Raw genomic sequence first — 27,998 nt, forward strand, 5'->3', positions numbered from 1 at the left:
GCAAGTTACCAGGTGTCTAGTTTGGTGTAACTCAAGTTTGTCACTACCAACCACTCCTCCGGACTATATGCGCTCTCCCAAAGTGATGGTTTTGCATTTCTCCTCAATTTCTCTTATTGTTTGATGCATTATAAAACACAGCTGAGACTCTTCTCAAAGAGGTTTCAGTTCAGTCCTTGTCCAGACTGGCAATTTCATTCAGATCTTTCCTGCCTTGAACCATGACAAGCCAAGCAGTCCTCACTGACCACGAAAATGTTACTGTAATTTGATTATAACAGAGCATAAACAGAAAAGATTACTATGATTTACCAGAAATATTTTGACAGATTTGCATATCTGTATTTGGGGGTATAATTTGTTTCCTTCCTGAGAAAATAAAGACCTGTAAGTTTGATCTTCAGTCTCACTCAAAGCTGCATCAGAAGCTGGTGATATTGTATGAGATGGGCTACATGGGCTCTAGTGAATGCACACAAATGTGTAATTTGGAGAAACTGATGTGCATCATCAGTCATTTTTATTAAGGAAACGCTGTTTCAGAGCCTTACAGGAGACAGAAAGAACATGGAACACTTGAGTAAATTGAACTTTAATTTTATTTATTTATTTATTTATTTTTGTGAAATGCCCATTATGACAACAGAGGTCAATGATTAATTTATTTTGTCTTTAGGCTGATTATTCTGGTCTTATGATGATCTTATATTCACCATTGTCCCCTGGTATTAAATATAATAATGTAATTATGGGGTTTAAATGGGTAGGGAATGGATGAAAATGACCTGTGGTCTTCCCCTGCTTCTTTTTGATATTCTCAAAGTTTTCATGATGTTGATTTTTTGCATTAGGTAGTCAGGTCTTCGGTACTCTATGGGCAATTAGAGACTTGTTTCTAATATGCTACTCAACATACTTAGAAAGCAGCATTTCAATAGTGCAGAAGAGAAATCATTTATGTCCCAATTGCTTAAAGCTCTGTGTTTTTATTAAAGCAGATTTAACTCAAGTCTTTGGGGAAGCAGCTTGCCATGCTAAAAATTCAGCACCTTCTCATGTCAAAGTCCACTAGCAAAGATGAATATATTGAGACCTGAAGTACTTTGAAAAGAAAAGAGGAATATGCTCTGAGATGCAGGGTTGAAAATCTTTGAAATCTTTCTGGCAACAGAAAGAAGTTGAACTCTGGCAAAAAGCCAAAAATGTTCAAACCTGGGATACACTTTCAAAAGCCAGGGCTCGTCAAAGTCAGTCTTGCCCTATACAGCCCAAACTCTTCCTTATGCTCACTTAGACTCCCTTTTTCTGGAATTCCCAGTGTGTACCCACTCCCACCCACTGGCATTCAGTCAGAGCCTCATCGTCTCTCAACTGCCCCTCCAATTTCTTAAAATTGGCACAGGGGATGACAGCATTCAAAGCACCAAAAAAGGGCACCCTGCTTTTTTTTGCTATGCTAGTTAACAGCAGGTGTAGTCATCAATGACACAGAGTGTTTCAGGCAAACCTGAGCGGCCTTGTTCAGGATCTTTCTTATATTGGCAGACCACAGATGGCACGGTCAGACTCCCAAATAAGCAGCGATCCTTCCTTCTATTCCAAGCACTGATAAGCTGCAGAGGATATGGAATGAATCTGGGCCAAGGGAGACTCATTCTGTGACTGCACCAAGATTGCTGAAAGTCCATTAGCAGAATCAGTTTCTTCTGGCAAGCACTGCCTGGATCAGGTCTCCTGGGACTGCATCCCTTCCCAAGGAATGTGGATGGAAACATTTCAGAATTATTTGGTGTCAAAGCTGGCTATGGCTTCTCCAACAGGGAAAAGTTGGAAAGAAATTATAGGAGAGTATCATATTGCATTATAAGATAAGACAATCTTATTGTTGAGAATACTTTGATACATGGATGTAGGCTTATATATAGATGTATCTAGGTATGTCTACATGTCTATATATAGTTATAGATATAGTATTTATGTTATAATGAAATGTCTGGACATGATCTAAACAGTGGCCTTGAACTGTCCTTTCCTTCTCCCACCTGCTGATCTGCGTGTCCTGTTACTTGCAGGGTCTGTCCCAAGGGAGCTCCACTTTCCCTGGGGCTTCCCATGTACCCTGGGCACGTTCCCCTGTCCAGGGAGGAATAATATTTATCTCTTTCCATATTCTCATCCAGGAATGGGGGGGGGGGGGGGGGGAGGGGCGGGTGTACCTGGGATGCCCCCATCCTTCTGTCTGGTGTGTTGGAGTGTTGGAGGAACAAGCGACTGCCCTTCCCCTCCATGAAGCCACTGCCTCGCCAGCCTGAGACACAAACACCTCTCCTGGCAGTGAGCTCAGCCCCAGCACTCCAACCCTGCAGCATGACCGGCCCCAGCGCCAGTTCAGCTGACAGGCAAACCTCTCAAATCAGCAGCCACTTGAGCCCTCACATAAACCAAGCAAGATCAAATACCAGCTAAAGTGCTGGCCCTGGAACCTACTGGCACAGCATGCCGGTCCCAACAGTTTCCTAAGAGCAGCAAACTTCCCTGCTTAACTACACAGCTACATGTACCTTGTACTGCTGCCTTGATACCTGCCCTGTGGGCCGCAAACCTCGGCCTCCTGCCCACATTTGGGTTTGTCCGCTGCTCTCTTCTGAGCTGAGAAATTTCTTGACTCATTTTCTATTTGCTTACATATATGTGTAAGCAAACAGTCCTGAACCTTTCTTTTGGCTTGAAATAAAATTTTAAAGAAAGCATTCTTTAAGAATTATGCATTTAAAAAAAAAAAAAAAATGAAACTAGAGGAAAAGCATTCAAGTCTCTTAAAATATTTCCAATAATACAAAATGATTTGTTATTTTGTGGTTTTCTGGACTGAAAATTGTCTTGGCTTCGTTAATTTTGTGGTCCAGTTTGACGTGAGGAAGAGCTGTCACCAAAATGTCCATGTGAGGGGGAAACAGCACCTGGCCCAGGCCCAGACAAGGCTCCCAGCGCCGGCTGCCAGTGCTGAGCCCCTGCGAAGCTCCCTCTTGTGCTGGACCGTCCCTGTCTCTGGGTACAGCTGCGTGAGACCAGCTCTGTGAGGACATCTTGTTATTAATGCAGGGGGGCTATTCCTGCTGCTAACTAACCGTGTTTTCAAGTGGTAGAGGAACTCGGTTGTGGTTTTATATCCTTCTGGGCATCCAAGACATGTTTAATGGTGTGCAATATCTGCATCCCTGGAGTATAGTAAGTGAGGTTATCTGATCGTACTCAGCAGGACACTAACCACGTGGTTTAGACTTGTCAATTTTTAAGCTTCTCATCTGAAAAGCCCAAACAACAGCCTGGTCTTTGAAAAGCTTCTGGCCACATCTGTGCTGTGAGAGTGGCGCTGATGTAAGGGCAATCGTGCATTTACACTGCGCTTGAAGCACGCCTTCAGGCAGCAAAGCTTCATCGGCTTTGTACCATGGCAGCAAGCCCACCCTCTAAATAAGTGTAACCCAAGGGGTAAAACAAAGGCTTTGTATGTGTGCCTGCATTCATGCTACGGGTGGTGCTGGAACAGCCTTGTAGGCCAAGGCCATGTACCCCGATAGGGCTGAGCAGGAGGAAGCCTGTGACATCATAGATAGAGCAACATGGAACCTGGTGTGTGCTTTTTATTACAGATGATATTAAATCCAGCCCTAATAAAATTAAGCCCTCACTCACTCTTAATTCTCTACCCCAGCTCTCCCCCCTCCCATTGACAGAAATGCTAGGAGCTGAGCTAGGAAAGAGATGGTCACAGACAAGCAGGGGAGGAAGGAGACAGGGACATAAGAGCTGTGTTCTTAGCAGGTGTTGTTATTAATAAAAATAAAAATAAAAATAAAAATAAAAATAAAAATAAAAATAAAAATAAAAATAAAAATAAATAAAAAATTAAATAAAAATAAAATAAAAATCTGACCAATGCAACTCCTCTGTAGCAGGTTTCTCATGAGCCTTGTTGAGCTGTGGCCCAGATACATCCACCCTGATGTGCAGGAGCTATTTCGTCTGGGCATGTACATGTTCCAGACACAAAGACTATGGAACCAAGACCACGATGTTGCCTTCCCACGAGGTGGGGGTAGGAGCAAGGTGTCTCCAAGACCTTGGCTCCTCTTTCCTGGCTCATTAATGAGATTCTAAAATCTAATTAATAATGATGACTCTTGTTTGCTCATCCCTTTCCTGCTTTCACAGTGTGTGGCAAATGATGTATTGTAGAACAGAGGAGAACTGGTGTCACTGAAGTCATTTTTATTTGTATCTAGCTGATTCATACAGATGGTGCAAAACCATAGCTCTTAACTCACTGGATTATTTTTCAAAAAGCTTGATTTGATCTGAGCTGGATAGAAATTGGAAGGTTTCCAGAGTTTCCCATAAACAAGAAGCTTCCCAGCCTCAGCATCTCTCTAGACACTTGACATTTGTGCAGAGCAGCAGACCTAAGACATTTTAACAAAACTTATCGAATCCAACTACCACTACCTCAAAAAATAATTTCTCCACAAATCTCGTGATCCATTTCTGTGGGACAACCAGCGTCACCTGTATCTTCAGATGTACTGCTCCTCTTCTCTCGTGACACTGCAATGCAGCCAAGGCAGCGTGGCATGGGGCAGCAGAGTGACACAGAGGTGGTTTGTGAGCCCTCACTGAGGGGACAGCAAGGCTCCCACAGAATGGAGGCGGTTATTAGAGGAGACCTCTTAGCAAGAGATATCCTCATTGGCTGGTCTGTACTGGAAAAAAAATTATTTACATGCTGAGTAAGAACTGATCCTCCTTCCCTCCCTTTCAGCCTGGCCACAGGCCGTGAGCTGTGTTGCACAGGCTCAGAGCAGGGCAGGGACAAACACTGTGCACTCCTCTAAAAGCGAGTCCTGAGCCCTCTAGAGGGAAAGCCCATCAAAAAGGGATGAGGCTGAGGTTTGCTAACACCTTGCCCCCACACATACACACAGATGAATGCCTGGCTGCTGCTGGTTAGTCTGAGCAACAAGCTGCAATGTGGATTTGGATGACTCCTGGGTTCAACCCCACAGGGGGAGTCCTCAGGTGTTCGGCTTCCTGAGTGGGATTTTAAAACTTTCCTTTCTGACCCCTGTTGGACTGTGACTGTGAAATCCTACCTGGAGAACTCCTGACTCAGTCCCAGTTAGGTTTAGCTGTAAACAGGAGAAATGATTCGGAGGAGAGAGGATCGGCCTCATTCTCCTGTAGGTCTTCCTTCCCTGCCAGCAGCCTATTTCTTGCACAGTGCTACAGAAAAATTTCTAATAAAAATGAACAACTCCCAGGGACACTCCTATCCCTTGCTGTGCCAAAGACTGGTGATCACATCAGCATCTTGCATCTCAGTTCTCAAGCATCTGCCAAAGCCTGATGGCTTCAGCCAGCACGACGGAGCAAGGGTGAGCCAGCTGTGATATAACAGGCACAGCTCAGGTTCCTGGGGAGTCTTCTTTGCAGAGATGGGCTTCTTCATTTAATGGCCCTTGGATCTTATTTAACACATCGGCTCATGTACCATGCGGGTGTAAAGAAGCTGTGTGTATATAATAAAAAACCTCAGCTGATTCAATAGCTAGGGGAGGCCTAATAAATTTGCTACTATAGCAAGTGTTAGTCTCTGGGGACAATACCGAATGCTGGAGTTTAATAAACAAAAATTCTGAAGCAGAAGAACCAAAAGGCAAACCAGTTCACCTGACAAAGCAAACACAATGCAATCAGAAACAAGTTTACTCCTGGCTTCCAAGGACCAGTGTCTCAGGCTGGCTGTGTCAGGGCTGCCTTCCGATGGCCTTCCTAGGGCTGCTCTCAGGATGCACTTGCTGACCACACCAGCAGAGATCTTGAAACCATGGTCCCAACCTGAGCTGAAGGGCACGGCCCAGAGTACACATGAACCTGTATACCAGAATAGACCTTGGCAGCTAATGAGCTGTATTTGCCCAGGCCCCAGCTTTCAGCCCCATCAGAACAGAGCTGGGGGGGAATTAGGGCTGGAAGTGATTCAGCTTGCAGAAAAGAGCTTCATTTTGTTGCTCTGCATGTGAGAGAACTCTTCTGGGCTAAAATGACTCAGGTGGCAGTATTTTTTTTTCCTTCTCTGTTTCATATTATATATGTTACAGCAGTATTGCAAAAGCAGTGGCTGCAGAAGAAACCATCAGGGTTAAATACTGATAGAGTTGTGCAGGCCAATATTTTAGATTCTGGTGAGTTTTAGCTGTTACTTGTTTACCAAAGGAGACCTGTCACGGTTCCAAAAAATGATGCTCAGACGTCTGAGATAGCAGACCAGCACCTACTTGTCTCATGGCAGAGAGCTCAGGGCAAGCAGTAAGGACATTGTGGTTGGATTATTAAAATATTGTTGACACATCACTTTCAAATAAGACTAGATTTTCTATATGCCAAAGGGATTTTCATTCTCACAGGCCAGATCTATGTAAAAATTTCATTGGTTGGTATCAGGAAAAGATGGTATTTTGCGGTAACACAGTTCCCTGAAGTCAATATTTCACTGCAGTGAAAAGGAAGTTTTTAACTGGAAAGAATAAAGCATTGTTTACTGAAGAGGCTGCTCTTTTATTTATGGTAGGGGTGTCAGAGTCTTCAGCAGAGAGATCTGAATTATGTACTCAAAGCTCGGGTATAAATTCAAGGCTTCTCACTTCCCCCGGTTCACACGCTGCTCCCACCGCACGGACAATCAGGCGCAACAGGATCTTTATCGAGTGGCAGCTCCTTTAGAGGCAGAATGTGCCACAGAAGCACACCACAAGCATTTCATCTCCATCCTCTGCTCCCTCGTGGTCCGCCCAGCAGCAAATGACTTCCTCCCGCACTGCCCCAGCTGGTTTCTGCTGCAGGGAGGCAGGGAGCGTGCTGGTGGAGGAGGAGACATGATCTGAGGCTTTTATTTGCTCTCTGAAGTTTGGGAGAGTAGCTGCCCTGACTGCACAGGAGGGCTTGACAGCATTCAGCATTGGCTCTCATGTCTTCAGATCCCCATGTTGGTTTTTAGAGCTGTAGGAAAGCCTCATTTCAGCCTTCCAGGGGAGAGGAGTGACAAACACAGCCCTAGTGAATGCAGCTCTCGCTTAAGCAAGCACTAACTGCCTGCAGATACAGACTTTTCTCCTTGGCCCTGAAGTGGGACAGGGCAGTCCCCCAGGAGGTGGGGAGAAAGCCATCCCCAGCTTGCCAGGGGTGGCAGCCTGGAGGGAGCACAGAGGAGATGGCACTGATGGCAAGAGGGAAGAGTTTGATGGTATACCAAGATCTTTTTCTGCGTGCACATGGCCTTCAGCATCATTGTAAATAATACTCTTAATAAAGAGCCAATTAGCCTAACAATCTCATTACTATCCAGCATGCAGCATGGGAAGCACTAGCCTACGGCATAACTGAGCAAAGGTGCATTCGCTGCTTCCCGTTTCCTGCTATAATGTGGGTTGGCATAAGGAGGCCTAGACAGATGTACAAGGCAGAAAACACATGGAGGGCTGCAAGGATGGCATGCAGCCTCGTAGAGAAGGCCCCAAGGCCCAGCGTGTTGCACCAGCCCCATTAACAAACCCAGAGCAATGTGCTGCAGGGAACAGGCTCTGCAAGCTGTGTGTGGGCAGAGTTGGAACTGTGGAGCAGAGGCAGCAGAGCTGGGAGCTGGCCCATGTAGGGTAGAGATGAGAGGAAGTCTGATCTCCGTGGGTGTCTGCAACTGCTTGAGGAAAGAAAGAGCCTAGGACTGGAGATGCTTTGCCAAAATCACACAAGTGACACTTGCACAGAGGCTGTTCACGTTGCACCTGGCTTATGCCTGTCTGGAAATGCTGAGAATTACTGCATGGGATCTAGTGATGAATGCAGTGAGACATTACGAAAAAATCTTTGTCTTACATCTGTCCCTCATACCTTGGGCTTCCATTTTTCCATCACAGAACTGAAAAAGTGTCACGCAGGCTGGTGTCGGAATAGTCTGCATGTAAATCATCCCCCTGGGCTAGGGCCTCGCACGCTGGGGTTCAGCCTGAGTGGCTTTTTATAGCTGAGTTATAAACTTTTAAATGCCAGGCTTAATCAGAGTTACCGAGATGGCCATTACAGGAGTGGTTTAAGTGGCACAGCCCTGATATATGACAGCACAGGAAGAGGGCAGGTGTTTCATTCACCCTGTGCACTGTGTCTGGAACGGAGCAGGGCCTGGTGGCAAGAATAGGGCATGACTGAGACACATCTCTTGAGTTTTACTCTTGCTCTTGTGCCCCTGCTCTGCAACCAGAGAAGCTAAAAGACCTGTTGGTGAATTGGTCTAGGGTTTAACAGGGTGTCGTGCAGTCTCAAAATGTACAAATCCGAGTGCTTCACTTGTGGCTGACTTTTGTGGAACCCACAAAATCATACTGAACAATTGTAATCACAGATACAGTACAGACTGAAGAGTCCAACAGGCTTTGAGCTCCAGCTTCTGGAGAGGCTACAGCAGCTTTGCTCGTACAAGGAAGCTCTGCAAAACTTGGAGCCCCTTTATTTTGCAGATTGTGAGACACTCAGGCTGCAGCTGGGGCAACATCTGCAACATTACTCTGCAACATCCCTGTGGTCTAAGCAGAACTGGACAGTCATCAGAGACAACTGGACAGAGGGATTGATCTGAATGAAAACAGGACAGGAACTTTTCAGGGTGTTCTTTCTAAATTTATTCATGTATTAAACAAACAGAAACTACAGCATGCATCAGATACTTTTCTTTATTGTACAACAAAACTATGGACTTGTTTGTAATTGCAGCATTTCCAGCAACATCAGGCAGACTTGTCGATGTTATCCAGTTTTGCACAGTCACTAGAGTGTCGCATCATGAATTATTAAATCAGTGCTTCGTGGTAATACATAATTTCTTATCAATTATTCATGCTAATGTGCGTGTAGTTTACTTAATTGTGTTATTGACGATCAAAAGTAATTTCCTGAAAATCCTCAAGGACAGAAAATTTAATCAGCGTAACTACTTTTCAGATGCAATGCTGTTAAGTATTCTTAATTTGCTCAACAATTCACTTATTTATGTACCTTTCTGGAGGAAATACGAGTTTAATCAAACAATTAGATTGAAGAGTTAGTGTACAGAAGGGCTGAAGTTCAACTGAATGCAAGGTAATTATGTTGAAATGAAGTTGGGCCTGCCTCTTTGGAGTGGAATTATTTTTTCTAATCTTTTTTTGGGGGCCATGGAAATCTCAAAAACAAATTATGACTGGGACAATCACTAAGAAACCAGTCATTCTCTCTTCTCCAACTGCCCCCTGCAACAAAGCACATAGCAATCTATTTATTTTGGTGGAAGAAAAAGGTTGTTGCTGTCGTTCAAACTAAGCCATAATTTGCAGTCAGGGAAACAGTCTCCATTTACAGTTCAGCAGTGCAGCTCCTGAAGCTAGAACACACCAAACGAACACAGATTGCTGCATGTTCACTTCTGCGATTAGGACAATTCAGGATTGCCAGAAAAAAAAAGCACACAGTGTGACACATGTAAAGCAAATTGACTCCATTTGATGGATGTGGGCCCTCTCCGTGTTTTTGTTGTACTTGGGCCTGAGGACAGATGCAGTGCTGCCCTCCCTGATGGCTCGTGTCCAGAGGAAATGAATCCCACCCTGGGGGGATACCTGGCACCCTTCACTCCCAGCACAATGAAGGTACTTGGTGCTGTCAAGCCATCCCTTGAAGACCAGAGCTTCCACCCTTTGAATGGGATGTGACACCATGCCCTTCCTGGAGAAAGGTAGGTGTGCACCACCAGAGGCTCCTGTGAGCCCTGGAGAAGTCCCAGGTTCTGTGACATTTGTGGGCTGAGATTACTTGGATGGGGGGCAAAATTTTTGCTGCCAACCTTGCTTAGGGCTGTCTTTCCAAGCACATCATCAAGCTCAGACTCTGTGAGAAGCTGAGCGCAACCCAGCACAAAAGGGTGTGCACCATGGATTGCAGGAGGTCCTTGGCACAACCTGTGGGGTCAGCCCTGGATGGGGAGTGGCAAAAAGACCTGAAATGCTAAATGGGAACCTACAGGCTCTGCTAGGAGAGGATCTGTGCCAAAATCAACCGCTGGGATAAACACCACCTCTCCTTGGTCTGTAATGGATTCTTGTTAGAAGCAGGACAGACCTGAGCACTGTTCTCACAAAGGACCTGCTCAGAAGACCTTCGGAGCTGACAGGAATCTTTTCACTGGCTTCCACATTACTTGATCAAGGTTTCATTCTTTTCTCCAGGGACATCTGTGGACAATTCTAAGGAATCTGCAAAAGGCAACTGAGAAAAGCAAGTCCGTATCACCAAGCTTAAATCTGTATCTGCATTACCCATGAAATAAATGTGGGGCACCCCAGATTACAACACCTGCCCTGAAGCATCTGATCTTACTCGACTTTGCTTTGGGAAGTTTTGGGTCAGAGATGAAATAGTATTTCCTGAGGCATCAATTTCTCCTTTGCACTGTGTCCACTGTATAATAATTAAGACTTATGCATATCTAGAGTTATTCCAACCAGACTTCAGTGAATGAAAGAGTCTGAATTTGGATGGCAAAAAGGAATATCCTTCCAAGCTTTATTTCCTCTTTATTAAAAACACAACATGCAAGGACATATTTGCAGTATTGCAATGCAGGATGATTTTGCTTTCAGGTCTTTCTTTCCAAGAGAATGACACTAAAATACCCCCAGCTTTGTGCAGATCTAGACATAACTGCACTCTCCATTAAAATGCCAGCATTACCATTTGAAGCTCTGAGCGCTGCTCTGGAGTTGTGTGTCTTTTAAGTCTAACCCAGGGAATGGCAAGACTAATGTTCACATAGAGACAAGTGCAAGGATTTTATTCATGGGTAAGCTGATCTCTGCAATTTCCCAGTAATCTACTCCGTGGAAAGTTTGACTTTCAGGGAAAGGAAGGGAAAAGGAAAAATTATGAAGAGTTTTGTTCTTTTTTTTCTTCTCTTACACCTGGCTTGCCTGGGATAGATTTGGTTGAAGTCAAAAGATGTCAGAAAACATCAGGCCAGGCTGTTGTATACCTGCACATTCATTCATCTGTGTAGGGTGGGGCTAAATGGTGCCTGGAGGCCTCTGCTGCCCCAGAACCTGTATCTGGCAGCGCTGCCCTGCTGCCAGCCCCCATTTCATGCAGCATGGTGGGCTACTGGTGGTGGTGGCCCCCTGAGGAGCAGCTCTGCTCTCTAAAAGGGTAATGCTTGATTTTGGGAAGGTCAGAACCAGGTGAAGATGGCTCCAAGCCCCCATGGGATACAGCCCCAGAAAGGTCTGGGGTTTGCCCTGCTGCTGAGATACACAGCCCTGGGGAGCGAGATGAGATGTGCAGGAGGAAACCAGGGTCCCAGGCATTTCAGCATTCCTGGGATGTGGAAGAGGAGCTAAAAACAGTTTCAAGAGTATTTCCAAACACAGATAGTGCCGATAAATCGGGAGAACGAACCTACAGTGGCACAAGAGAAGCAGAGGTGCATGAAAGGCAGCCAGAGAGGCCACTCAGACTTGCCAGGTCCCTCCCTGTTGGCCCTGTGATGTCCCGCTGTGTCACGGCCACACTGCAGTTCCCCTGGTGGCAAAGCCCGGGCGGTGGGTTCCTTGCCTCAAGCCGCAGGGCCGGTGCCGGTCCAGCCTCATACGCTCTTCTCCCCTTCCATGTGCTCCTTGGCTGGAGAGGGCTGCTTGTCCTGGCTGCCCTCCGGGCTGGGTTTGGCAGGAGGTGCGGGGCTGCCAGCAGCGGGCAGGAGGTTGGCAGACTGCAGCACGGCCTCCGAGTGCTCCCGGGCCTTCATGCGCAGCGCAGCCACGCTGGCAGTGCGGTTGCTTTGGCAGCCATAGGTGGGCAGGAAGGAGAGGCCCATAGGGTCCGGAACGCAGCACGAGCACAGCGGGCTCCCTGGGGAGGAAGGAGACAAGGCAGTGTCATTGCTGGGGGAGAGATGGTCCCACCGGCAGGGAGTCCTCGTGGGGGTGGTTCTCTGACCTAGACGGGGTGACCCATACCTGCTGGAGTCACACTGTGTGGTGCCTTTCCCTCAATGGTCAACCTAGAGAGGACAGAGATGGGGTTGGGGTCTCAAATGGCAAAAGTCCCATCTCCATTTGGCCTTAGGTGGGTATGTAGATGCCAAATCCTGCTCTACTGAGGCCTACTGAGAAGGATCCTACGTTGTGAGACATCCAGGGTGACAAATAGAGCAAGTGAGGGCAAGCAGACTCAGAAATGAGCAGTGAAACTTGTATCACATGAGATCTCCCCACAAGGAAGGTTAAACTTGTCCCCAGTTCTCACCCCAAGCTGCTGCTCTGCAGCACGATTAGCCCCATGCTGGAGGTATCTCCTGCCATCCAGCTCCACAAGTCTGATTGATCTGGGTAGCAGCATTCCTTGGGTGAGTATGGGGCTTCCACCAGTTATCTACACCTAAAAGATTACTGCAGAGAAAAATGTGAAACTATCCCGGTTATTACACAGGAACGAATGGCTTTCTCCTATCTCACTGTAAGATGAGACAGCTTTTTTCTTGGTGAGGCCCTGCCAGCTACTGGCATCACATCTACCTGCATCAGTCTGTTCTATATTCACCAGCCAAACTCTGTGCTGCTTAGGGATAATGCCTCGAAGAGGAGGGCCTCCAAAAGTGAACCAAGGCCTCCTAAAGCTGCTGCTGCTGAGATGGCTTAGAGTCCCATCAGGAAGGATGGGCTGGACCACCTCCAACCTGGCATCTAAGATACACAGGCTGTCTCAAGCAGGCAATAAAGCACTGGAGAGAGTGTGAAATGGGCCTTTTTAAGCCAAAAGGATCACAGGCACCCCACTGCCAGGGGCAGTTCTCCTTCCACCAGCTACCTGCCTGAGCTGAACCACTCTGGCTCATCTGTGATAATGCTGAGACTCCTGGTAGTCCAGGGTGAGCCCTAGGCAGGGCATGCAGTCCATCCAAAAAGCCACCCTAGTGCCTTGCTTAGATGCATCTGTTGAACAGAGCAGAATGTGTCAGAGTGGGGACTAGAGGCAGGGCAGCGTGGCTGAGCTACCATTTTGATTTGCTCTCTGGTGAGAAATGTTGGGGGAAACCATTCTCCCCAGGGGTCTCAGCGATCACATAAAGTCTACATCCTCTTCTATGCCCCTGGCAGAAGCTGATATGCAACCCCCCAGCAGGCAACAGCGCGGCCGCACACAACCTGACACAATGTCTTCCTCTGATCTTTCCAAGCCAAGGACTTCCTTTAATTTCTGCAGTTAATATTTGAGTTAAATGGCTCATGACTAAGTGATGGTTCTAATAGCCTGCAGGGAGCAGGTAGTCTTTCTCTTACACTTCTGCTCTTGATAGCAATGGGTCAGCACCCATTTGCTAGGGATGAAGGCTGAGAGTTGTTTGTTTTTAGGATGTTGGCAAGACTTCTCAACAGCAATTGTCAGAAATCAAAAGTCTGCAGGTATGGTTCAGGAGAAAATACTCCTTGTGTTTTTTTTTTTTTTTTTTAATCTTTTTTTTTTTAATCTTTTTTAAAAGATTTTTTTTAAAAATCTTTTTTTTAAAAAAAAAAAAAAAGATTCTACAAGGAAGAGAAAAGTTATTAATATAACTGAAAAGTTATACAAAAAGTTATATAGTTACTCTTGTAATACTCCCCTGGTAGAGCATCTGATCAGCAGAACATTTCCACAGGTTTAGGCATACGAATGAATCACACAAGCAAATTTTACTACTTGACTGATATTCTCCATTTTTTGCTTTTAGCACTAAGAAGCTCAGTCTTGAATTTTATGGCATGACAACAGGGAGGACGTATAACAAAATCCACTGAGTAACACAATGTATAGTTTTTGCCACCAACAACCATGCTCATTAAGTCATTTTTGCCCTGTTGAAATGCAGCCACTTCAGGGATGCTGGATAGCCACTGTTTTAACAAGAGGGAAGAATGGAGGACTGGCATTTCAGAGTCCCTGCAGTTCGCAGGCCTTTCAGTTGCAGAAAATCCATCTTTTTCACTGCTATTAAGCCCCACTACCATAAGGTCAGGTTCTGTACTGGGGGACCCAGAGGCCTCTCTGTGCATCAGCTGTCTTTGCACTGCTGCTCTCTTATACAAACTGAGTGAGGCTCCATCAGAAATGAGAATATTGCGTGCTAAGCAGGCAGTGGGGAGAGGTGGAGAAGAGTCTTCCCCTTTTCTAAAGAGCAGAAATCAACTCCAGGCCCCAAGAATAATTTTCATTCCATCGTTAGAGATGGATAAAATATTTAACAGTCTTCAGTACCAATCTAAGCTCTTTGCTTAATAATTAGACCTGATAGTACCCTGTGGATCTGCAGCCTGAGGGTGCAGCGTTACCTGTGGTGGAAACCAGGATATCTCTAGCATTAATTCACCCATAAACCATTCCTTGCATTTTCACTGAACAATGGCAAACAACAGCTCCCACCTGAAAAAATATAGCGTAACTAGCGTCATTTGCTCCAGGGTCCTGCTAGAGTACAGAAGACTAGGATTTAGTCTTGTTTCCTGTGAATGCAAAAGGAGGGTTGAAACTACTTTGCAATTGCCCATGTCTGCAGGCAGTAAATCCAATGAAATCTATTGGACTTTTCTGACACAAAAGCCAGGACAAACAACATGAGAATCAGCAGCCCAAGGTCTCCATCTGCCCATCACTCAGCCCACGATGGACAGGGATGTGACCCAGGAAAGATGCATCCACATGTAGCAGACATCAGTGGGTTTTTTTATATCTTATTGCAGTAGCCCTGACCTCACAGTGGGGAAGGAAGGAATTGTTCCTACTTGCTTAGTACCCTCAGAAAAGTTTAGGCACCTAACTCACATCAGGATCAGTGAGGGTTAGACCTTTAGCCTTAGAGCCTGATCCAGCTTCTGCTAACGTCTCACAGCCTGATATCTCTTTAATGGGATTTGGATCAGATTGCTACAGTACAGACAAGGAACTGTTTTCTTTCTTTCAGGAACTTACTGCCTATTGTACACAAAATTAAAATACACAATTAGATTTCCATTAACTTAGAGCAAATTCTGCTGAATTGATCTGAACCTCCTCGTATTCCTATATGAGATCATACTTTAAATGCTCAGCCTGAACATAAATACTTAATGTAATAAATACAGTCTGAAATATTTGATCCACTTGGCAGTTTAATTGATCTACTACAGAGACTGACAGGAAAAATTAAATTAGTTCTGTCTTGTCTCTGCCAACATCACATTTCAATTGTAATGATATTTGATCTACAATTTTGGTTGTGGACCCTTTTGTGCAGTTCCAAGGTTCAGTTTCAGCTTAGAGTAGGGGTATTTAAAATATCTATTTTCTATTTCAACTCAACAGTTTAAAGGATTTAATAGATGGTCTTTCCAAAACACAAAACCTCAGTTCCTTGCCTCTTGCAGTATTTGTGCATATCAGCATTTGATGTGAACAGATGAACAGCAAGCTAAACATGGAGGGAAGTGAAGAAAAATTTGGATTTAAAAATCCTCACCTGCCATTGTATGCTGTTTTCTTTGCAGTGGAAATGTTATGCTTGATTTAAATAAAGCTTCCTGTAGTTACAATGGTTTGCTTGAGCTCTAATTCCTCAGAAACTCTGAAGTCATTTTCACAAGGGTTGGAAGGTCAACAAAAAACTTGAGTTCACAGTGCCATTTACCAGGGAGGGCTGATTCCAGCGGGATCTCCCTCTTGCTCCTCATATATGATGCCAACATTGTGTCTATTAAAGCCTGAGGCACAAGCAGGAAAAACAAAGGTGGCTTTATCCAAACCTTTTGAGCTCTGAATCAAGAGGTTCAGAAGAACAAGAGAGGCATGAGCTTAAATACTGAAATGGGGAGGCAGCAGATGCTGCCAGTGTAATTTAGAGTAGCCCTAAGGCTGCTAAAGTTGTGCTAGATGGTTCCTCTTAGTGCTTAAGCTAGATAAGTGTGGAAGGCATCCTGTGCTGCCCAGAGGCTGGAAGAGCACTGCAGAGCTGACAGCAGGGTCCAAATGTCATAGTTTCATATCTCCTTGGCTTGTGAACTCTATGTGCCCAATGCAAACAAGGAGCTAGCTCTAGCTGGAGCCTTTTTGTATGAATAACTTGACACTGGAAATGGTGGATTCCATCATCCTTTATTTGTGTCATCAGTACAGTTCCAAAAAAATAAAAATTAAAAAAAAAAAAAATCAGAAGCCAGAACCTTGCCTGTTTGGACAGGAATAGTGGCAGTAAAGTCCGTAAGTGTTGGAAGAACAGAACCAGTTCTTTGAATACTCTTAGCTCTGCAACCATTTACCATTCTTTCCATCCACATCAACAGCCTTTCCCAAACACATGATCTGACCCTAAATGCTGCTTATGTGTCACTCTAAAAGAGGTCAATGGGAAGCCCTGCTAAGTTAAGGTCTGCTCATCTAATCAGGATTTGGACCAGATGAACAGCTCAGCACCCATCTTCTTCAGATGATTCTCAGATGCTCCCACTATCCACGTATTCTCTATCATTTGTGGTAAAGACCAAAGAGAATCTACCTGTGAAGTAGAGCAGTGCCAGAGTTGAGGACTTGTGGTAAAGGAATCAAAGCAACTTGCCCAAGGTCTGAGTATGTGCAGTGAACTAATAAATTTTATATTCCCTAAAGTCACAAAGGCAGGTAAACTAGGGAAAATGCATTGTCCAAACAGAACATGCTTGCTATACTTGCTATCTTACATGAATTTACCAAGGTTACATGCTGAGAAAAGTCAGGAAGTCCTTAATCAAGTACTACCGAATGACAAAGAAAACAAAGAACCTGCAGAGTTTTGGTGCTTCAGTTCAGTAAACACCAGTTGGAGGGTAAGTCAGGTCCTTGAACACTTCTTTCTCAGTCTTTCTCTAACCCAAAGGTCTTGGGCAAATTCTCTTCATCTTTCCGTAATAGGAATTCAAATGTAATGGATGGACAGCTCTAGTTGTCTTTTCTTGTTTGTTTGTTTTTGCCCTGGATACTGCAATTAAGCCTCCCTAATACGAACAACAGCAACCACAGCAGCAACAAACCAGAAAAGAGCCTAATCAATGGTGCCCTGGAATATCCACTTTGATGGGCATAATGCAGTCCTGCTTTTCTAGCAGCGAGTGGTGTGGAGGTGCCATGAAAACCAACGGAGCTGTAACTTGCACAGAGCAGAGCTGTGGGTGAATTATGAAAGTAATTCCCTGGCAAGTGTAATTATTTCTCTTCTCATACACTGCACTTTGAATCACAGGGTCTGGGGAAATTTCAGTGGAATGAAACAGATACATTTTTGGCCTCAGCCACCAGAATGGTAGAACACTTCCGCTAAAAACCGGAGATTCTTGTTTACACCCATTAATAACATCTTCTACATTAATGAATTGCATTCATGCTGTCATCCATTAAGAAGGTACTTTGAGGTCTCTCTCTGCACAGAACACTAGCTTCTCCTGATGACTCTATTGTTATATAGCCCATAAATAAAACAAGTATTTTCCCTTCATATTTGAGGTCTGCAATTAAATCTACTAAATGGACTGCAGATGCATGGTTTACAGTAAGTGATTCATCTTGGAAGATCATGGAAATGTCAAAGTCACCACAATGAAGTAGCATAGTTGTCAAATTAGGACAATTTCAAACAGTAATGAACAACAGAAATTTCTTCTGTGTAAGCCAAACTTCTTCCTGACTATGGCTAGTGGTGAAGAAATAAAACCTTGAAGTAAGAAGCCAGGTATCCCACCAAAATTACGATCTTGTGCTAATTTTTCAAGTGAGAAATTGCATTTCCTGAAAAAAATTATATATAGTGAGGTAATATGGTAGTTAAGTGACTCTTGCAACTGAGAGCAGCCTCTGATGAGGCCTCAGAAAGGAAGAGGACACCTAAGGGAAGAAAGAGGTCTGTTGTATTATCGAATAGAGAATCTTGAACAGCAACAGATAAAAACTGCCCAATGGTGATATACCCTTTTCTGAAACAGTCTACGCCCTGAGTTACTGTTCTGATCTCTATTGTATTGATGACCTGCTTTCTTTACAGAATATCTTATGGTGGTAATACCAGCTGTTTGAAGAAAAAAAAAAATCTCAATTTTAGAGATAGCAGGGTTCATGGGACATATTACATAGGGAGAACAGTTTTATGCTCAGTCACCAGAGCAGACCCAGTCTCATGCTCCAGCAATATCCAGCAGTTACCTACAATTGATGCCCATGGGACTCAGATAAGCACTGCCTGCTGAAGGGTTGCAGAAAAGCAAACTTGTTGCCCTCTGCTAGGCTGTCCTGAGATTTCTTGTCTTTACTAGACTGACTTCATTTGGGAAACTGTGCTTATCATATCCTTAGATTATGAATTAGATCCAGATAGCATGTGCCCTAGACACTTTATGCAGCCTTGGAAATCTGGGGCTGAAGCCAAGCAATCAAAGTCAGAGAAAGAGAAAGAGAGGTATTAGTTTCTTTACTGAAGACAGAGAATTCTCAGGTGGCAGAATGAAAACTGTTCCTGAGAGCATAAAATAATTGTTAATTAGTTACATCACTATCATCACTTGTTATGCACTGTATTGATTTTAATTGTCTCCTTCTAAAGCATCAGTCAAATATTACTCACTGACACCAACAAAATGTTGGCTCACAAGCCCAACAAAGCACATCTTGTCTCCTCAAAAGAAAACAACCTAAACTTCCCAGTGGTATATGATGTGCTGAGAGTGCCTTTTGTTTGCAGACAGCCTTCACAGTCTTACTGGAGAATGCAATTCCCTTTACTGGCCAGGATTGTTCTCCCAATGGAGAGAATATGTATCTATTTACAGGATTCACATAGAGGACCTCTTTGTCAGCATTTCATTTGAAATTTGCATAGAAGAAAGCAGGGTCATGCATTCACTGATAGTGAAACGGTGCTTTGATTCCGGAGGAATTATTTGGCTTTCAAAAGCACAAAGAATTCCTGGTAGTTTCAAACTGTGGTCAGTACAAGAGAGATGCCAGGAAGAGCTCTTGGTCACTTAACTCCTCAATAAAATGTGAAAAATCTTGGAAAAATCTTACCACTTGTTGAATTTTAAGCAATCCAAAAACCCAGCAGCTTGGAATGTTATATCCTGTGTTGAGTTTGATAGGATTTTGTGTTGTTTAAAGTCCTACACTCTCAGATTCACTGTGGCAGAGTTCTGTCAGCATTTCAGTTGCAAAATGAGAACAGATTCTCAAGGGAGATGCTTAGGAGACTTCATTAAGATACATAAGGACACCAAGTAATGTCTGCCTAAATGTAAGGTTAGTTTTTCTTCGATAGACCTGAAGTTGTACATATCTGCCCCTACCTTAAAGGGGGGAATGAGAAGGAAGAATCTAACTGAACCGAGTGAGACAAAGGAGGCCATATAAAGGCTCTGTGAACACTGAGTCTCTCCCTGACTTTTCTTTCCTTCCTTCCCACAACCATTATCTATTCCTTCAGACCTATGTGTGAGCTTGGCTGTGCTCTCAAATGCATAGTTTAGATGGACCATCATTCACTTGGTGTTTCCATACGAAAGCAAATGGTATGTGAATCATGCCTGTCCCCCTTTTGGTCTGTGCAGCACTTTAGAAATAGTCCTGTTTGTCACTGTCAACTAAGGAGATGGAAGCACAGGTCTGCTGTGTACAGCCCCTGTCCCAGTCCAGGTGAATTGATCTTGGAGAAACAGGGAAAGGGGAACTTAGAGAGATAAACCAATGAAAGAGGAGACCGTATTCCACACATAAATACCACAAGAAAGATACCACAGTTATTCCCTGCTTGTATAGATCAAACTTGCCACCTTACAGAACAACAGCAAAATTCTTCCCTCTTAACACTAAAGCCAAACTTTGACATTACTGAGACGTAGCTGCAGAAGAAAAGAGCAGCTCAATCCACCAGTTCTGTGCAAGCGTAACAACATGCCGACAGGCATATGCATCTCCACAAAGCTCATGGTAGGTGGATACGCAGATATGCAACTCTGTAACTGGATTTCTTAAAATCACAATACACACCAATATCCCCATTTCCTTGCACATATCCAGAGATTTCTAGTTTCACACAGGAAATGTAAACCAGGCATCTCAGCAAGAAACTGCAGGTGTTGCTGAGAACATTCATCAAGAGAATATACATGCACCTGATAACTGTCCATCTCTAGTCAAATTATAAAAAATCTGTATTTTCATCTGGGACCAGTTTTTCAGGGAGACTGTCCCTTAGTCTGGGCAACTATCTAATGATCATCTCTGCTTCAGAATCAGGAATAGGATTTTTCCGCACCTTAGCTGTAAAACTGCTATCATGCAGAAAGAAGCAAATTATCAATTTCTCAATTTAGTGGCAAAGCAGTACAATCTCAAAAAAAAAAAAAAATCTGGAAGTCTTCCAAATAAATAAAACTTAAAAAATACTCATGACAAATTTTTAATTTGTTCATTTTCACTTCATTTTGCTAAGCTTCAAATTATTGGCATTATTTTTCTTAAAGTTTAGCTAAATTAAAACATGAAACATGTGAGAACAAAATATTGACACATTTAAATTCAAAAAGGCTTAACTGTAAATTGTAAGGGAAAAAGCATCCCTTACTTCCACCTGAAATTATTCATCAAACACAGTCCTACTTCCACACCTTTCAAGCTTCCCAGGACTGTATTTTTAGTGACTAACTTGTTTGCCCCCAGAATTCCATCTGTATCTATTCCTGAGAGGCTGTTCCTGTCCAGAGGGAGAAGCTGAAAGTCTCTGCCCCAGGAGCTCACAGTCACAGGGCAGAGATCAAGAGGCTTTGTGCAGTCTCACAGCCACTGCAGGCTTACAGGGTTTAGGTGGACAGTCATCCTTTAAGCTCTAGGTCTCAGGTCCTTTCTTGGTTCAATATCACAGGTCCTACACCTACCTAACTTGCACTTGCTTTACGCTGTGTCTTCCACTTTTTTTGGAAAGACGTGAAGAAAGGGAAAACGGGGACCAGGACACTGGACTTAATGCAAAACTCAGCAGTACCAAGCATTTGCTTCAGAAATATTCCTTGACTTTACTGATTTAATTGAAAATACTCACAAGGAGCATGTGGTATGCCAGGGAACATAGAGAGAGATTTTAGAAGACTTTAATTTTCAGAGCGGGAGGTCCTAAATGAGGATATTTTCCTCACAAAATATTGCACTGCACTGGGGCATAGAGCAAAGATATGTGCCACTTTGTGCTTGGCAGAGCTATGAGACCTTACATCCTATAAATCTATAAATTGAATTCATCCTGCCTACACCCTTAGTCTAAGAAATTGTTAGACTAGGAACAGCTAATGGATCAGCTGGTAATTTATTTTTAAAAGATGCATACTGCTGCTTTTTGGCAACCTGAAAGGATATGGACACTGGATGCAAGTTTCCTGATGCCTGGGTCCAAGGTAATGTGGAATTGCTTTGTATGCTCCCCTCTCCCCTCACACATTCTGTGTTTGAGATCTCAGAGGGGACTGGCTGGTCAAGAAGAGAAAGGTCTAGCGTTGTGCAGAACCATACTGCAAAGGAAACTGCATGCGAAGAGCGGATGAGGCATCAGTAACGGTGCCAGGTAATATATAATGCAAAAGGATGTGTATAACTAATTTATTAGAATAAATTTGACTCTTAAAAAAAGCGTATGCAAAGAAAACTCTAAAGGACAAAACCCCACCTGCCTTGCAAATTGAGACAAAACCTGACCTCACTAAAGGTAACTGACTAAAACGACAGAACTTCACCACAAACCACACTACTATCTACCAGAGGAGACTCACTCCTGTACCTGCAGCATCAGTCAGTGCAATTACTGCCCATCACAACAGAAAGAAGGATCCAACATTTCCCAAAGGCTTCTCCGCTGGCTTAAGCGAGAGAATACCACTCAGCATGAACAAGCTGCTCTTTGAGCTTGTATCTGAAGTTAAACAAAGTGACTTACCTTTTAGAGAGGCGACGTGGGATAAAGCTTGTGCGTAGGTGGCCGTGTTGAGAAGAGTCCCTGGCAGGCAGGAGGGGAAGAAAGGTCCTGTGGGACCGACTGCTCGACTCAGGCTGATGGGGAAGAGAAAACAACTTTCAAAACCAGAACTAGCTAACCCCAAAGGCAGCGCATGTGCATATACACAAACATGCTCAGGGCTGTGCCTGAAAATGATACCGTTTAGGTCAAGGCTCAGCATCAGTCAAGTCTGTATGTATGTACATACATATGATGCATGCTTGCCCCAAAGAGTTGATGACATGCATTACTCTTACCTCTGCTGGATCTCCAGACTCTCTTTTTTATTCCTGGTTTGATCTGCTGGAGAAGGGGAATTTAAATTCCTGACAGGAGGTGCCACCTCAGCCATTGATTCCTTAGAGCCCTCTTGGTCGGAAGCTCCCCTCTCTGTTTTCCTCCATTTAGCTCTTCGATTTTGGAACCACACCTGGAGCAGGAGAGCAATCCAGGCTGAATACCACATTTAGCCATATGCAAAACAAGTCAACTGCAGCTGAACTGTTACTCTAGTGAGATCAGTCATTTTGAAGTTTGGCTAGAATTTCCTTTGATTTTGTATCTGAGCCCTGATATTACATTTCTATCCGGAATATTTTTGTGTCTGGAAAACAAGCCAGGAGTGTCTAAAAACAGTCAAAAGGCGTATTTAAAAACAAAAGCAAAACAAATGAAAAAAAAAACACTCTGATGTTACCGTGTCAGTTAGCAAAATATTTAAACGTGTGCTTGCCTTTACACACATTTCATTCTCACTGAATTCTACGTTTTAATGTGTAAAATCCTTCTGTCTAGGGAAGGACTTAAATATCTATCTAAGCACCCTGGCAAAACTGTATGGAAGTCTTTAGGTGAGCTCTTGCTAGAATCAGAGAGGTCAGAAATGAGAAGTATATACTAGGGCATCTCAGCCATCCCATTCCATGGAGAGGCTTGATACTTGCTGTTATTCCTCTGATGTATTTGTCCACTCTGCATTTAGGTGACTCAAAAAGAGGTAGATACTCTTTTAGGAAGATCATCCTGCAGTTTAATACACACCACTTTCCAAACCTTATTTTTCCCTGTTATGCAACAGAAATATTCATGCTCTTGATTTTGTTGCCTGACTTTTAGACAAAACACTTTTTTCATTTACCTTGGGGCTGATGCTCTGAAAGCACCTTATTTGAGGTGGAAAAAGCCAAGCCTCCCTTGAGGTCAAGAAATCCACATTTTAATACATGACTTCAAGTATAGGCAAGATTGTTATTATTATTATTCTCCTCCTACAACTCCATTTTAGTTAGCTGCCTTTTAATTGCATGTATCAGCAAACGTTGAATAATGATTTTATCTATATTCTAAATTTAGAGCAGTTAAATGCAAAGCAAAATGCAGACACTTCCTTGCGTCTTAATTGAATGAAGGTCACAGCTATAACAACATTTAATTGAGCTATTTTTCATTATCATATTTTAATGACTTTGCACTGACAGTTCGCCTGCTTCTGAGGAAAGAGCATGATGAAGTCGTTTATTTCCCTATTTAGTTATTGTTTGACAACATCATCTTCGATTAAGACTCTGCTTTATAGCACATTAATCATATTTGAATGAGCAAGGGGTATAAATGTAAACATATCTCCCATCCTCTGTGTTTCCCCATGTCCCTGCATGAAAGCAGGCTAAACAAATGCTTGCATCTATTGTCTGTTTGCATAATAGCCAACAACAAGGCTAAACACCAGTCCTCAGCAATCTAATTGTCACCACCCCTATCTCACCCTTGCACCTTTCAGGAAGAAGTTATGATCTTCCACTTCTGAATGCTCAATAATTGTCCCATTTATCTCAATTTGCAGTTCAGTCTTTAGGCACCAATAGCCAAAATGGCATTTTTTATTATTTTTTTTAAGCCAGTACCTACAATGCACTGGCAAAAGGAGATTTTCATTTCCAAATAATAATCAGTTTAATTTGCCCGCATATGACCAATGATTCATGTTCAGATTTAATAATCAGGATCGCATAATCTGATTATAGGAGAAATAATTTGTTTACAATCCCCAATTTACTGCGGTGAATTCCATTATCTCTCTTCAGCCATTGGGTTTTAAGAGATACTAACATGACCCTAGGGAACAAAAGGCAAGCTATTATATTTCCTACAATTAGATCTTTGCATAGTCTTAACCCCGAGCACCTAAATAAAAAAAAAAAAAATACAGAAACAGCATGCAGAAAAGCCCCATAAATAAAATGAATACATAATTGTGTTCAAAAAATGGCTTGCAAATCAGCGGTGGATGCCTGCAGAGTTATATGAATCCATCTCTTACAACTGCAGGACTGCTGTTCTGAGCAGAGCTTGTAAGCACTTACACAAAGTTAACCTCTGAGTATGGAAAACAAACACACACCTGGGTCAAAAAAAGGGAGAAAAAAGGAGGGAGGGAAGGAAGTAAAGAAGGAAGGAAGGTGTGGAGAAGGGGGAGCGATCATGGACAATGTCATTTATTGGCTCATATTAAAGGTGTAAGAATTGTTCTACAAGCGTTTAGCCACCTAAATTAAGTGTTTGGAAAGTTGGCGAAAGGGAGAAAAGTTGAGGAGGTGCGGCAGATTTCTTGCTAGCAGCTGGGCTCCCTGCAGTTGACTAACCCCACTGCTTGACAGTGGTCATAGTTGCTTTGGAGACTCACGTCTCAGCTCTTTTCTCCACACACACCCCCCCTCCAAAAGCAAGGAAATGGATGTGCATTGATGTAATTTAGTACCTTGGAGACGCGGACAAATTAGTGTAGAACATTATCACTAGTTAATTATGAATGACCGATTAATCAACCTAATCTAATATTCCACATTATGTTGATGTTATTAAAGTGCATCATGAAAATGACAGATCGTCTTCATTTGCGTTCTTTGGCCAAATGTGCACTCTGCAGTCGTGATGTCAAAAAAAAAAAAAAAAAAAAAAAAAAAAGTTTGCCAGTTTGAATACCCGAGAGTTAAATAATTCCCCGGAATGTTTACCTGCACCCTGGCCTCCGTGAGGTTGATTTTCATCGCCAGCTCTTCCCTAGTGAACACATCGGGGTAGTGGGTTTGAGCAAAAACTGCTTCCAGGGCTTCGAGCTGGTAGAGGGGAGGAAAGCGAACATGTCAGGGCACGGGAGGCGGGCAGGGGGAGCCGCGGGCTGGGGGCAGCCGTGCCGGGGGGCTTGTGGCCGGCAGCCCCGGGGTTTCTGCGGGGGACCGGGCAGAGGGCTGGCAGGGGGACAGCTCGGGGGCAGCCCGGTGGGGCAGGCTCCTACCTGCTGCAGGGTGAAGGTGGTGCGGTTGCGGCGCTGCTTCCTCCGCAGGAACCCGTCGTCGAAGTCGCCGGCGGAGTGAGCTCCGAAGGGGGCCGCGCCTGCGGGCCGAGAGCCGCGTTAGGGACAGCGAGCGGACGACGGGGGGCGGCAGCACCTGCTCCTTCCCCTGGCCCTGGCCCCGTCCCCCCAGCCCACCGAGCAAACAGAATCGGACAAGTCCCCAAGCCCACAATACCACCGCTGCGGGTCCCCAGGACCGAGCCCGCAGAGCTGCCCGGCAGGAGCCCCCCAGACCGCGGCCGCTCGGGGCAAGGGGACCGGGGGTGCCTCGACGCCGTGCTCACCCCGCAGCATCACCGGGAGAGCGGCCCTGACCCCTCCTCGCACGGGCGGACGGCTCCCTGCGGCCGCGGGCGGTGCTCAGCACCGGGCCCGGTGACCCCGGAGCCCCCTCGCTTCTCTCCGGGTCCCCCCGGGTTGCCCCAAGCCGCCCAAAGGCTGCCCGGCAAAGGGCTCTTCTGGAGCCGCCTCAGGGGGGAGAGGAGGTTTGGGATTTGTGCCAGTTTTCGCTTGGGATGCCCCACGCTGGGCGGTGTCACCCTCCACCACCCGCAGCCAAAACCGGGCTCCAGGAAAAAAAAAAAAACTAACCAAACCAAATCACAACCGACCGAGCGAACAAAAGCACGTTTGCAAAGCTCTCCGCCAAAAACTAACGAAGAAAGGCGCTCAGGAGCCCGGCGGCACGGCGGGGACCGCAGGGACACCGGCCCCGGCTGGGGCGGCTTCGCGGGGCCGGCTCTGCTCGGGCAGCGCCGGGCTCCTGCGGGGGCACCCGGAGCGGCAGCGCCGCGGCTCCTGGCAGCGCTTCGAAGGGCAAAAAACCTTTTCTGGAGGACGGGCAAGAGGTACTGGGCGTCACAGCCCTGGCCCGGCACGGCCCCGGGCCAGGGCTGAGGGTGCACTGCTGCGCGGGGGGACCCGGGGAAAACCCGAAGGCTGGCAATTTTTTAAAAGAAAAGGAAAGAAATAAGAACACCCGAAACATTAAACAAAAGCCCTAGGTCAAAAACACGAGGAAGAGCCCTCCCAAATGTTTTTGTTTCCCTCTTTCTTTTTTCCTTTTTTTTCTTTTTTTTTTTTTTAAGCCGTGCCCCGTCTTTCCCCATCCTCCCGCAGAATGTTTGTAAAATAACATTAAAGATTTATGCGGTCCTTTTGGCTGGAGGGAGGAGGCGTGACCACGTCCTGAAAGTGTCCCGATTACAGCCATGACACCAACATCTGTGCTGGGAGGGGAGAAAAGCATCTCTTTCGTAGCCCGAGGCTCAACTGCGGGATCGCTATCCACAGAGGGGAGGCAGGTGGCAAAACGAGGGCGGGGGGGTGTAAAAACAAGGCCTTTCCAACAGGAATCAAATTAAAAAGAAAAAAAAAATCATGCAATCCTTCTTTCCACCCTGTGACAAGAGGGGAAAGCTGGGCATGCGGGCAGGGGGGGAATAGGGTTGTGTTTGCCCTTGGAAAAAGATGAGGCGCCTCTGTACAGCTCCGCTCTCCTCTCAGCAGGCAGATGCCCGTGCCAGGCCAGTGCTGAGCATCCCTCGCCCCCAGCCCCTGCACCCCCGCGATTTGGACCCCCATCCCCCCGCCACACTCACCCTCCAGCTGCGGGGGGCAGTGGAAGTAGAACATGGCCCCACGGCCAGGCTGCCGCCCGCTGCCCAGCGCTGCGAGGGGCTTCCCTGCCAGACAGCACCGAGGGGTCTCCTGCAGACCTGGTGACAGGGAGAGAAAAGAACAGGTGAGGAGCCAGCAGAAAGCAGCCCAAGAAACTCCCTGATGAGCCCAGAGTCTGTCCCAAAGGAGGCAGAGAAAGTCGTGCCTAACGTTGCGTGCAGCGTGCTGCAAAAGCCAAAGGCAGAAAACTCCATGGTAGGTGCAGAGTGACCAGAACCAGTAAAAGTTTGTTGCTTCTTTTTATTTTTTCTTTTCCTCTTTTCTTTTTCCTTTTTTCTTTTCCCCTCCAGACAGCTGATCATCTATCTCCCATTCTTCTATCTACACATCTATCTATTTATCTATCTATCTATCTATCTATCTATCTAGTATTTCCTTTCAGAGCAAATAATTACATAAAATAATAATAAAAAAAAGCTTACAGCTAAGAATGAATTGCTTTTAAAAAATCTAAACTATTTTGCCTAAAAGAAACAGTAATAAAACCTAAAAGCTGTCTTCTTTTAAAAGCATCCAACACACTGGGAGCTGCGTTCGGGTTGGAAACCAATGTCTTCAGCAACAACAAAAACTATTCAAATTTCTATGCAGTCATATAAGAAAATCCAGAAGGTAAATAAAAATAGTAATCCATACCTAAACCGAACAGAAGTAAAAATCACCAGTAAAATTTGGGGGTATTTTGCACTGGAATAAGGCGCTGTGAGTTGTTGGCTGCAGAGACAGAAGGGCTGTGGAGTTCTGGAAGTGGCCAGATGTCTTTATATCTGTCTACAGCATGCTCTGCCTCTCAGCACTTGCCTTTATAATCTCACGCATAATTGGCCT

At 44.8% G+C, this 27,998-nt stretch overlaps 1 protein-coding gene across 1 annotated transcript; it reads right to left on the reverse strand.

Annotated features, from left to right (window-relative positions):
- Window positions 1-10,611: 10,611 nt before the first annotated feature.
- On the reverse strand, window positions 10,612-27,899 carry DRGX (dorsal root ganglia homeobox). Its single transcript, XM_084525942.1, has 7 exons — window positions 27,807-27,899; window positions 27,092-27,208; window positions 25,431-25,528; window positions 25,150-25,251; window positions 22,393-22,565; window positions 22,076-22,188; window positions 10,612-11,979 (listed from the first exon to the last, which is right to left on the reverse strand). The coding sequence occupies exons 2-7, from the start codon at window positions 27,123-27,125 to the stop codon at window positions 11,717-11,719; spliced, it is 783 nt and encodes a 260-aa protein (XP_084382068.1). The 5' UTR covers window positions 27,126-27,208; window positions 27,807-27,899; the 3' UTR covers window positions 10,612-11,716.
- Window positions 27,900-27,998: the final 99 nt, after the last annotated feature.

The sequence above is a fragment of the Aythya ferina genome (assembly GCF_964211825.1).
Source record: "Aythya ferina genome assembly, chromosome: 7".
In the NCBI taxonomy this organism is placed as follows: Eukaryota; Metazoa; Chordata; class Aves; order Anseriformes; family Anatidae; genus Aythya; species Aythya ferina.

Excerpts from the sequence above, each read along its gene's own strand:
- DRGX (XM_084525942.1), bottom strand. The coding sequence starts at position 27,125 with ATGTTCTACTTCCACTGCCCCCCGCAGCTGGAGG. Across the intron at positions 25,529-27,091 it reads CTGCCCCCCGCAGCTGGAGG|GCGCGGCCCCCTTCGGAGCT; the intron begins GTGAGTGTGGCG and ends CTCGGCCCGCAG. Across the intron at positions 22,566-25,149 it reads TCACGGAGGCCAGGGTGCAG|GTGTGGTTCCAAAATCGAAG; the intron begins GTAAACATTCCG and ends CTCCTGCTCCAG.